General features: G+C 47.1%; 1 protein-coding gene across 2 annotated transcripts in view; it reads left to right on the top strand.

Moving 5' to 3' along the window:
• Positions 1-640: 640 nt before the first annotated feature.
• The window catches only part of JAG2 (jagged canonical Notch ligand 2), a 68,189-nt gene continuing 56,480 nt past the window's right edge, over positions 641-12,349 (top strand). Inside the window, exons 1-2 of one of the 2 annotated variants that reach the window (XM_064422866.1) lie at positions 641-1,000; positions 1,275-1,598. In XM_064422866.1, coding sequence (XP_064278936.1) covers positions 656-1,000; positions 1,275-1,598 — 669 coding nt within the window. In that variant the 5' untranslated portion in view covers positions 641-655. The remainder of the gene's footprint in view (positions 1,001-1,274; positions 1,599-12,349) is intronic. The other variant, XM_064422867.1, reaches the window with a different exon arrangement.

The following is a 12,349-nucleotide window of genomic DNA, read 5'->3' as shown; positions in this document are numbered from 1 at the left end:
TCCGTGACTGAGTGTACACTGCTCCTCCTCAGCTGTAGGTGATCCCCCTGAGCACCCCTCCACAGCTGTAGGTGATCCCCCTGAGCACCCCTCCACAGCTGTAGGTGATCCCCCTGAGCACCCCTCCACAGCTGTAGGTGATCCCCCTGAGCACCCCTCCACAGCTGTAGGTGATCTCTGCTTGAGCACACCTTTAGAGCGGTTGGTGATCCCACCCCGAGCATTCCCGCACAGCTGTAGGCGATTCCCCCCCCAAGCACTCCTGCACAGGAGTGCCAATTCCTGCATTACTGGGGTACTCCCACCCCAAGCATTCCCCGGCTGCCTGCGCCCTTCCATGCCTATCTGCACACTGCCTGGGCAGTTCCACGCACAAGCAGAGGTGCACCCACCCTAAGCCTATTCTACGCACCCCGCGGCTATTCCTCCAACACCGTGGGCTGGGCATCCACCCCACACCCACCAACCCGCGGGTGTCCCGCATCTCTCATGCCCCCCCAGCACCTGGCGGACCCCGCTGCGGTCAGCGCAGGGCGGAGCGAGAGCCGCCCGCCGCCCTTTAAGAGCCGCGGCGGGAGCGGCGCTGGCCCCACCCGCCGGCCGCGGGGCCGGGCCGTCCCCCTCATTAATATGAAGGCGGCGGCCGCGGCGGCGAATGGGTAATGAAGCTGTCACTCCGGCACCTACTTGTTGGGTGTCCGCGGAGCCGAGGCGCACAGAGGGCGAGCGGAGCCCGCGGGAGGGGAGCGGCGGCGGAGCGCTCCGGGCGGCCCCGCCGGCAGCCCATGCCCTGCGCCCCCCGGCGCGCTGCGGGCGGCTCCCCCGCCGCCCATGCCGCGAGCGGCCGCCGGTCCGTGGCCGGTGGGCTCGGCGGGCTCCTCTGAGGCGGCGGCGCGGAGCGGCAGCGGGAGCAGGAGGCATGCGGGGCGCCGGCTGGCCGAGCCGGGTGCCCCGCGCCGCCGCGCTCGGCCTGGCGCTGCTCCTCGCCTCCTGCGTGCAGGTAGGGACGGGGCGCGGGGGCTGCGCTCCGGCCGCGGGGCGCCGCGGCTGCCTTCTCCCTGCTCCCCTTGCTCGTTTCTTATTTGTATTTACGTCCGTAACGCTGTGTATGTATATGTATATATATGTACGCATATGTGTGTTGCCGCGGCGGGGTTAAACCCGCAGCCGGCGAAAGTTGTCGTGGGGAGCTGGGGACCGCAGCACCGCGCTGCCGGTGCTGCCCCCGGCCGCGGTAGTAACGAGGTTGTCTCCCCTTCGGTTTTTATTTTTAGGTGTCCCGGTCCACGGGCTATTTCGAGCTGCAGCTTAACTCGGTGCGGAATGTAAACGGCGAGTTGTTCAATGGGGAATGCTGCGATGGCATGAAAAGCCCCGAGAACCTGGACTGCTCCCGGGACGAGTGCGACACTTACGTGAAAGTCTGCCTCAAGGAATATCAGGCCAAGATCACCCCGGTGGGACCCTGCAACTACGGATTCGGATCTACCCCCGTTCTCGGTGGAAATATTTTCTATTTGAACAGCAACAAATACTCCCACCAAGGCAGAAGTCCCGAGACGGGCAGGATTGTTATTCCCTTCCAGTTCGCGTGGCCGGTAGGTTTTTAATCGCGCTCTCGTTATCAGCCTTTTTTTTTTTTTTTTTTTTGGTGGCGTTCCCCCCGCGTCCTCTGCCGTCGCTGCTGCTCCCGCTCCCCCGTTATTGAGCGGGGCCAGCTGCCGGGGCGCTGCCTTGGGCGCGGCCGCCGCTTCCCGGGGCTGCGGGGCGCGGGGGCGGCTGCGCGGCGGGGGCCGCCGCGGGCGGTGGGTGCCGCGGGAGCTCCGGGCCGGCTGCGGGAGGAGCCGCGTCCGGTGGTGGCCGGGCGGCGAGAAGCCTGAGGGCAAGGAGAATCACAATGACGGGGAGAAATCCCCGCCCGGCAGCGGAGCCCGACGGCGCGGCCGCGGCTCGGCGGGGCTGCCCCCGGCAGGGGGCGCTGGCGGCGGGCGCAGCGCGCGGGCCGGGGCGCGTGCCGCGGCGGGCGCGGGGCGGGGCGCGCGCCGGGGGGTCCCAGCACCTGCGCGGGGCCGGGCCCCTCAGCCGGGCCGGGCCCCGGCACCGGCACCGCCCGGTCCGCGCCCCGCCTCACCCCCGGGCACCGCCGCCCTGCCGGGCTCCGTGTCCCCGCCTGTGCGGGACCCCGCGGCCGCCCCCGCTCCGCCCTGCCTGCCGCTCCGCGGCTTTCAGCGTTTCGCCCCCGCAGTGCGCTGCTAGCTCAGGCCCTGGTGCGGGTTGGAAGGGAGCCTAGCGACCAGCTCGTTCCATCCCCGCTGCCGTGCGGGGACAGCTGCCGCTAGCCCGGGCTGCTCAGAGCCCCGTCCAGCCTGGCTTTGAACGCTTCCAGGGCTGGAGGGCTGCAGGCAGTGCTAGTCCTTGTCCTTGGAGCCTGGATGCCTCCTTCTGTTCTGGAGGTGCTGGGTGCGGACAGTGCCCGGCGCTGGGGAGCGGCCGGAGGGAGGGAGGGAAGGAAGGCTGGGCTCCCTGCCCGGCTGCAGGCAGGTAGGATCCTGCAGGGAGTTTCACAGCTGTTGCCCTCAGCCCTTCCAAGTGGGCCACGGGGTGGAAGCTGGCAAGTTGCGAGGTGCTGAGGAATGGGGATGGTGCAGTACCCCGGCTCGGTGGGGAGATGCGTATCGGAAGCCGCGGTACCTGCGGGTTGCGTTCGGCACCTGGTGACTAACAGACGAAATGGCCCTTGCTGATCTCTCAGACCGTAGCTGGCGGGATCTCAGTTGCTTGGAGAATGCCTGCTAGGAATGGTTAGGGACAAAAATGCTTCATTTGCATTTCAAGCTAAAGGAAGCCAGTCTGCATAAATCATTTCACTTTCTCTGCTACCAGAGACCCTCAAACCTCCTGATGCTTGTGCCCTGCAAATTTAGGACTGACCGAGTTTGCTGCAGTTAAATATTTAAGAATAAGAAAGGTACAACTGATAAATTTTTCCACATAGAGGCACTTAAGTTCTGGTTGCCAGGTTAAGGTGTTTTGATGGCCTTTGTTGGTCCTGTGCCCTCTTGAACTTGGAAATGTTCCTCTTAATGGGTATAGTTGATACCATAGACCCAGGGTATTTAGAACTGTGTTCTTAAGTTATAGGATCAAAGAGAATATTAAGATTCTTTCTCCTTTTTATTGGCCATTTAATACAGACTTGATGAAATCGTAAACTCTTCAGTAGGAGATTTCAGTAACATTAGCACCTCAAACTTTGTATGTTATCTGCATGAGGAAGTAAAGGTAATTTAACTCATGCTTTTATTTTGCCAGTTTCTTGTATTGCTACTTGAAACACAAGGAGAGTTTGATAATCCTTGTACTGCAGGTCCCTAAGCCCAGCCTTCTTTGAATTTTTCTCTGTTGGAATAAGCACATTCTTACCTTGCAGCTGCCGGATATTGTTCTGTGCTCACCCAGTCCTGAGTAAGGCCTGTTTGACCTGCCTCTTGCAGGTGAATTAACACAGTCCCTCCAGCCCACACTGCCCTGTCTGCTGCTGTTTCTTGTACTGTTTGCTCCAGCATTTTGAAGGAGTTGAAATACTCAGGGTATTTCTTTTTTCCACCATTTTTTCCCTGCAGCTGTTGCAAAGTGGGCTGTAATTTACTTAAACAGTGCCGCTGCAGTCTAGTGGGTGGCTGGCTGATTTTTGGACGGTTTACTGAATACTCTCCCAGCCCACCCTGGATTCTAAAAATAAGCTGTGGAGTACTTTTACTTACAACAGTCTGTGGCTACACCTATGAAGAGAAGTCCCTCCTGTGTGTTGTAGTTAGATCTTGAACTCTGTGTTCAGTCTGTTGATGGGGAGCATGGCATCTGTGCCAGAGCTGTGCATGAGCTGTGTAGGCTTTGCAAGGAGAGGCTTAATTGCAGTGCTAGTTTATCACGAGGGGTTTTTGAAGTAGATTGAGTTCCTGGGTTATATTTCAACTCCCTGGGGTAATTTCTAAATTACTCTCAAATAATCTTCTTTCTCTATTCAGGTTTGCAACTGAGAAACAACAATATGGACTTAGTCTTTCCCTATTACTTTTATTTTTACTGTACAGCAGTAATGAAGTTACTGTTTCTTTGATAAGATGGGAAGGAGCGAGAGTAAAGAGAGTTGGAAATTGTGTTCTTCACTTAAGAAACAAATTTGCTTTGGTGTTGGGAGTGAGAAGAGGACTTATTTCAGTAGTTCTATGTTGAATTTTGAAGCTCCATGGTAGGGAGAACCAGCATGGGTATATGCAGAGTACTTGGTGAACCTCACCTGAATGGAAACTCCCCACTTGAAGACTAATGCACTAATATATAAATTTCTCAATGTGGGGGGGAGTTTCTTGAAGTCTGTGTGATACTATGATGTCCCAAGCTAGCAGTAGGTGTAAAGCAAGTAATTTCTTGAAGAGTGATTGGTTTTGTTTTACTGATTTTCCTTTTTTATTGTGTGAGGTAAAATCTTTCAGTTTGGACAACTGTCTCTTCTGTAAAGCTGCAGTACCAGAGTTCAGCGGCTTCCAGTGTTTGAAACAGTGTCAGTTATCCAGCTTATTCCTATTTCCTGTCCCTTTTTTTTAATATCATTAGTCTGATCTCTGATTTGCAAGAGGGAGCTTGGGATACTGCCAGAAAGTTCTTAAAATTGCTACCTTGGGATACATCATCCACAGAAATCTGGCAGTGGGAGAGGCTGAGGAACAGCTAGAACAATACAGCTGTCTTCTTCACCCACCTACCTCACATTTTTTTCGTTGCCTCCTGCTGTAAAACTTGAAGCTTAATGCTTGTTTGAGGTTGTTAACAAACAAATGATGCAATTAAAATTTATGTGCAACTTTAAAACAAAGAAGACAGAAGAATTCAAGTAGCTTTGAAGTTGATTCTGATCAGTTACAGTTTAGGCTTGTTAGTCTTGAGCTTTTTTTTCCCCCCCAGTACAAAGCTGTTTGTTCAGACACTGAAGCTTCACAAATACCTGGGACATTAATATTTATCAGTAGCCATTGGCAGAATTTTAGATTTGGGGTTAATTGAAGGTTGCTTCTGAAGATGGTGTTTTAAAGTTAGTTGTTCTGTGGAACCATTTCTTGTACTCCTTTGCAAGATGCCATGAAATGGAGTTGTGTGTGGTTTTTCCCTCCACCCTGTTCTTTCCCTCAGGGAATTCAAAGTTTTTCCTGTACCGTAAATGTCGGTATGGCATCCATTACTTCAGTTAATTAGTCATATAGAGGAATTGTTCTGACTAGTTGTGGATGCTGAAATCATGAATTACAGTATGCATCATTGGCTCCTCTCAGCCCCTCTGTTTTTGAGATCCTGCTGTGACTGACAGCACACCCATGGGTACTGTGTACTTTGAACTCCCCGGGTGAACTGCAGTGTTCAGGGTCTTGGAGATAAGCAGAAACAAGCATTTTCACCTCTCCTTTTCCGTGGTGCTTAGCTAGGACTCTGTAACCAATCTGGAGGAGAGGTGGTAGAGGTTCAGGCAGCCCTTGCAAATTGCTTGGATAAAGGGTGCCTTCCCCACTAAGATTAGGCAACTAATTGATATTTTTAGGTACTATCTTAGTGTCTTTTCCTGTTTAGAGTGTGATTGTAGCACCTCTCTGTAACCTTCTGAGGTAATGCTAACTCTCAGATAGATAAAAAACGTCAATAATTTTAATGTCCAGGCTGTGTGTTCCATCTGTGTGCAGTCCATGTGTGGGTCTCATCCAAATGGCTGGAGGGGTTCAGTGTTGATCTAAAACATACGCAGGAGTGTGAGCTATCAGATATGTAAAGCTGTTGAGAGGATAGCTTGGCTGCAGCAATAAATGTTAAATTTCTTAGAAAGCAACCTGCCCCTTCCCCTGCCAAAACCTGAGCAGGAATACTTGACCTTGCAGCTTTTATTGCTTAATGGGTACAGCATTCTGCCTGGCACTTTCACATGTCTGGTTCACTGAGGACTCTGCATCAAGCTCTCCTAGTGCTTTTAATTTGAGAGATGAAGGTGGTTAGGGCCCTGGAAGACATCTAGCCTTCAAGCTCATTATCTGGGATCCTTGGTGCCTCTAGGGAACTAGATAGCCTGGCTGTAGGAAATGCTATTGTCTATTTTTGTTTGGCTGGTAGACCCACAGTTGGTCTGCCTCCTGTCTCAACACAGCCATCAGTGCTCTCTGATCAGGATCTTGAGGCTTTGTAATGAAAATATCCTGGATTAGATTACTCTGCTCCCTGATAGAGTAAACATGCATCCTGTCATCTTGGATGACAACCCATTGGGACAGATACGCTTAAATTAGGCAGGTTAAGGTTAGGCATTTAGCCCTGGAAAAACTTGTGCATGGCTGTAGCAGGAGGTGTGTTTTTTTTCTTATGAAAAAAGATTACAATCAGGGAGACACACAGCAAGCTTTACCTGTAATTAGTTGTTCTTTGCTCCATTGAAACTCCTTCTTAAGGAAACTGCTTGCAAAAGCACAGTTCCAAGCAAGACCTGAGGGCAGGGAATAAGAAGTGAGAGCAAGACCTTATACCAAAATGTAAAATTCACCTGTGGTGGACTGTGGTGTACATGTATCACACCTTGTTAGCTCAGGAAATCAGGATGGAAAAAATAATCTAGTTGATAGCTGTGTATTGATGATCTACGTAGATGTTTAATGTCTTATTTACCAGTAGCCTTTTTTCCCCAGGTGGAAGGCTTTGACTTTCCCTCCCCAAACTTGTTGCATGCTTACTGCCTCTGTCTGCTGGGCTTGTCAGCAGACTCTGGGACTCCTGTGGAACTGCCATGCCAAAATACTTCATATTTTGCCAAAACACATTTTGCAGTCCTGGTGCTGATAAAGCCTTCCCCTGCTTGTTGCAAATCATGAACAAATACACTGTGAATCAGAAGACATGGATCTATGTTTCCTCCCTTTTAGGGAGGTAGATCATGGAATTTATGTGCTTTCACCTGCTCAGTTCTGCATTTGCCTTGAAGCCTTTCTGGTCATAAACGAAAGGTTGAGGAAATAGTTTATTATAAAAATTATATCCCTTTGATCTCAAGTGACACAAATGCAAAAGGTACTTTTCAGGTTTTGGTGTTCTCTTTCTTAAAAAGATAATGGGATGATGTTTTAGAGAGTGACTTCAGCTATGCTGGGAAGTGACAACTCCAGTTGATTTCAATAGCAGCTGCAGGTGTCACCTCTAAAAAAGAACCAAGGCCTTAATGGTGACCACTTCAGAACCACTCTTTGAAAAAGGGATTTATTATTGGCATGCTGTGTGTGCCAGCAACTATTTGCAGCTTGCCCAGAATAGAAAGTCTAAAGACTTAAGTTTCATGTAACTATAGGAAATCTGTCTTCTAATTTTAAGCAGAAGTGCTCTTTGCACTCTTAATCTTTCATGCATTCATGTCACTAAATCTAGAATTTCTTATGTCTTTGAAATAAATATGCCTCAAAGGACAGTATTCTGCTAACTATTTAAACTTTATGCCTTAAAGTTCTGGGGGTTTTTTGAATGTCACAGAGATGGTCAGATAGTAAAGAACACTTCTATTTATACTCCTTGAAAGTTTCCTTAAATAAACATGTGCTTATTTATTGGAAACACTGAGGCTGAAGTCAAAACTTGCAGACAAAGTCCCTCACCTCCCAGCCACTGACAATGCGCTTGTGCACCTCTTGTCAGCTTTGTAATCTTTATTCCAGAAGGTGCTCCAGCCAGCCTATCTGTGAAATGCTACACTCCTAGCCACACAGCTGGTGTGGGCATTAAATCTTTGACTGAAAATGGAATAGGTATTAAAGCAGTCAGGATTACTCTTACACGAGAGGATGTGAGGTAGAAGCAGAGCATGTTTGATTCACTGCAGTGCAGTAGAGGCTTTGTAGCACTGTCTCTTGGCTGTTTAAAGATGTTCCAAATGCTGTTTTCTCAATAAAAAAAGTCTGCATAGGAAAGGTTTGCTGGAGACATGACCACTTGTAGCTTTAAACAATCAGGTTTATCTTGAATGTAGTTGAAGTGAAATTGTAATTGGTTTGTGTTATATCAGACTTGTCACATTTGGCCTAATTAGACTGTGTTCCCACTGTATTTTAGGTGGCTTCAGTGATCCTGTGAGGCTCAAGTGTGAATGTAGATGTTGAGGGGCTTTCTGTGGCAGATGCTGCCTTCTACGTTTGAGACTACTGCTTGTATTTCTTGTGCAAATGCAGCTTGCTTTGGGAACTATTGCAGGCTCACTGTTTTTCAGTACAAAAGCTGCAAAAAATTAAGCTTTTGTCAAACAATTAATAATGCAGAGCAACTACATTTTCTGGATTTAGAAAATGCTGGAAAATGTCTTGTTAATTTTTAGTATATTTAATATGTATTTTTGTCACAAAGCTTTTCTTGTATGAAAGGAGATTTGAGATGTGCAAGGTAAATCATGATTTTCTTTTTTAACTTTGAAAATTACTCTTGTCCCCTGTGGGCCAGTGACTGCTTTGTTGAGCAATGCCTTCGAGTCACTTCATGTAGGTGAGATGAGTGGAATTCATCTTTTTTGGTGTAGTCTGACTCCTTTGCTTGTTTTTCCTCTAGGTGTTGCTTTGTGTTGGCTCTGAAATACATGCTATGAGTGTACTTTAAAAACTACCCTAAGTTCATAAAGCAGCTATGATCACATTGTGTACTTAGTCATCTGCAGGAGCTTTTGGTTACTGTGTGCCAGAAAGCTTCCCTCCCTGCTCTTCTGAAAACAGGCCCAGTGTTTTGTCAACTCTGTGTGGGTCCTGCTTGTGTTGCCTGCTCTGTTTCAGAGCTGCTCAACCTGAAGAGGAGACATAATCAGAAAGTGACCCTGCCTTTTCTGCCAGCACACCCATTTGCTTTCCCTTGTTCCTCTGCAGTTCTAGCTGCTGTAAGTCTCTGATCTGGAAGGAGCTTGAGAGCATCAGTTGGGAAGGAGAGAGGCTGCTTTAGTGAGTGAGGAGTTAAGGGTATGCTGGCAGTGCTTCTCACTCCTTGATGCTTATCCATTTGCTTACCTGAAGGGAAGTTGCTGCTGTTCCTTGGCAGTAATTCCACCATTCCCTCCCTCTCCTGTGCTGTGATAAACCTCTGATGGGCTTTTTGCTAGAAATCTGCTCTGGCTTTGGTCAGTGGGTGTCTAAAACGGGTCAGTCTCCGGTCAGAGGTGACTGCTGGCAGTCGTCTGCTGTCCATTCGGTGCTTTGGAGCTGTTCATCTTCAGGAGGTGTAGCCTGAGCTCCCCACCCTGGCCCTGCTCCCAGGGCTGGGGAGTGAACCAGTGTGGGTAGGTGGGAGCATCTCTGCTGTTCATGTTAGACACCGCTGACCTTCTGCCTCCCGTGGGGTGGTGGGGTCCCTTGGAGCTGCTGCCTCCCCTCTGTGTACCTGGGGAGGTCTGTTGGGAGGGACAGAGCTGAGGAGAATGGTGTGATGGCTCTGGTGTAGGTCACCTTGGGTCAGGGAGGGATGGCCATCCCTGATGTAACCAGCCTTTTGGTGCCTTTGCTTACTGTATAGGAAAAAATACTCTGTGTAAATGATTGAGTGCTGTCTTCAGCAGTCTGTCATGTGCTCATTGATGCTACAGACAAGCAGCAATGCTAGACTAGGACTGAACAGATGAGTTTATTTTTTGATTGCTCCACTGCTTTTGCTTTTTTTTTTCTTTTCTTTTTTTTCTGGTTTGATGGCCAGACTCTGCTTGAAGATCGTCAATTTTAGAAGTCCAGTGTGTGCAACATAGTTTCAACATCACCAAAGACTTAAATGCTATTCCGCTCTGAGAGAAATGCTTGCTATTTACCTGAAATGTCACTACCACTGCTTTTGTTATTAACCATTTTTCCTGTTATTATATTTGGGGAATGATTTACAGTTATAAAGTGTTGTTTAGGAGCTGAGCTATACCTTATGCTCATTTGTTAAACCATAGTTGTAACTAGCTTTTAATTTGTATATAAAGGAGAAAAAAATTGAATATTTATTTTATTATTACTGTTTCAGATGCTAAATAATGTGTAAAAAGCATATTTAACATGAAGATCTTCTGATAACAAGAACTCTAAATATGTAGTAAGCCTGGATTTTATCTGTGGTTGCAATGACTGTTTGCTCCTCAATAGAAAGCTACATTAGACAGAAGGGACAAGACATTTCAAGGCTAAATGACAATCTTAGTCTTACTTGATTAGAGCTTGCAGAGGTTGCTAAGAAACAGCCTAATAGTCCTTGAGTAACCAATTATATGCCCCTGGGACAGATGCACAGGTGCTCATTCTCTGAAGTTGTTTTTTTTTTGGTTGGGTTTAAATTTTTAAATCTGAGATAAGGCTGGAGTATTAGTACACAAACTGCAATCTGTTTACATCCTGCTTTGGGCTTGAAAGTCCTGATTATATATATCTTGCTCCCAGCAGGATGTGTTCTGATGGGCTTTGTTTAGTATGTTACAATCTGATTATTATAACATTTAATTTATTGTTACAGTGCTTCTTCTAGTTCCACATAGTCCACTGTGTCTCTAGTCTCTCCAGTACTTTCTAGTACTGTGAACATACCATCTTAAATAAATTTAAGCATATTGTATTCAAACTGAATACATTCTACATTTTCAGACTCTTAGTGAATCTTAATACTGATGCAGTATCATATGGTAGGTAGAAAAATATCCTTATCCCTTCATGTAACTTGGAGAGAATTATTGCATGAGCTAGCAGTTAACTAAAGCATCAAATAGGGTTCTTTCCTTTTTTCTTGCCTTTTTTTGAATATGTATGATTCTGTTTATAGCATTGCAAAGTTCAACAGTCTAGTTTGTAAAGACAGAATCTACACTTTTAATGTAATAGGTCCTGGATTCCAGCTGGAGAACTTAAGATCTAATTAGGGAACTTGTTCATACTTGGAAGACTTGATTGACATATGCTTTAAGCAGTAAGTTGAGAAATATTTAAATAGCTTAATTATTGATCTTCAGTTAATCTACTGAAGTAGAAGCTTTTTATGGTGTGCAGTTTTTGGTATTATTTAGTGTTCTTCCTACTCACAGAGGACAATTTTAACAGCACTTGTCTGGTAACCTGTGCTACAGCTTAATAGTTTTATTTACTGTTCCTTTTTTTTTCTTTCTTTTTTTTAATAGTGGTGATTTTGGTAGTTCTGACTCTCTTATGGCACAATGGCATGATTTTCCTTGTATCACAGCATGGAATGTCTATTGTAACTGGCTACGTGTAATCAGCAAAGTCTAAAAGTCAGACCAAGCTTACTTAGACTGGTAATGGCACGTATATCCATGTGCTGCCCCTCAGTAGTGAATGGTTTTGCAGACCACAATGACCTGATAGCACCCCTGTGTTGGTTATAAACTATTGTTTAAATCATACGTTTATATATAGGCCCAGAATATTTTAGTGTTGTGTTTGGCTGTTGGGTACCTTTGTAGAACAGTATTTTTCCATGATTCATCCATACAAATTGGTGCTTTCTCCTATCAGAAAGTGAGGAAGGGAAGGAAGTAGGGAAAATGAAGTGTTTGGACTTGCATGGGCATGAAAGGTGTTGGCTGTCAGATATTTAGTGCTCCTGCAGTGCCTTCTGATGTTTGCTGTTCAGCTGTGATAACTTCAGGATTGTGGGGAGACTACCAAGCTATAAACCACACATCTCTTGTTCTGGAAGAGGTGAAGGTGAAGTGGTTGCCCAAACCCAGCTGGTGGCAATTCTTGAGAGGTTAATTTCCAGAATTCAGATTCCCTTTATCCAACACTGGGTGTCCTGGACTTGGACTGAGGGCTTGTACAGAATGTTAATTGTCACAGGGCTCAGGCAGAAGTACAAACTGTTGCATATCACCAGAGCTTCTCAGGCTGCTCATATCTACTCCCAGATCACTGCAAATGTAAGGTAAACAAAATAAGCTTTGGCTGATAGGAGAGAAGATAGCCTTGGCTTGTGGCAGCTTGCTATCAATGGTAATTTGTTTGTCCCTAAGCCATGAGGATGGATTTTAAAGATTTGGTACTCTGAATCTTCAGCTTGCCAAGGAATCTGGAGAAAGTTGGAACAGCAGGGAGTCAGTGGCAGATGAAGTGCTGAAATTGTAAAGTAGTCACTGGGACATTTTTGATTTATGACTCCAGCTTTGGACTTACAAAATTACTCTGGCTTTTTTTAATGTTGGCCTACTTTCCATGGCTTTGTTGTGTTCTCCATCCATACGCTTATGAAGAAAGCTATAACATTGTTACCCACCACAGGAGTAACTGGGGGTCAGCAATGAAATAAATTTGAAGACTTGATGACA

Source organism: Passer domesticus, chromosome 6, assembly GCF_036417665.1.
Source record: "Passer domesticus isolate bPasDom1 chromosome 6, bPasDom1.hap1, whole genome shotgun sequence".
Taxonomy (NCBI): Eukaryota; Metazoa; Chordata; class Aves; order Passeriformes; family Passeridae; genus Passer; species Passer domesticus.
This window is presented reverse-complemented; position numbering and strand designations above follow the sequence as displayed.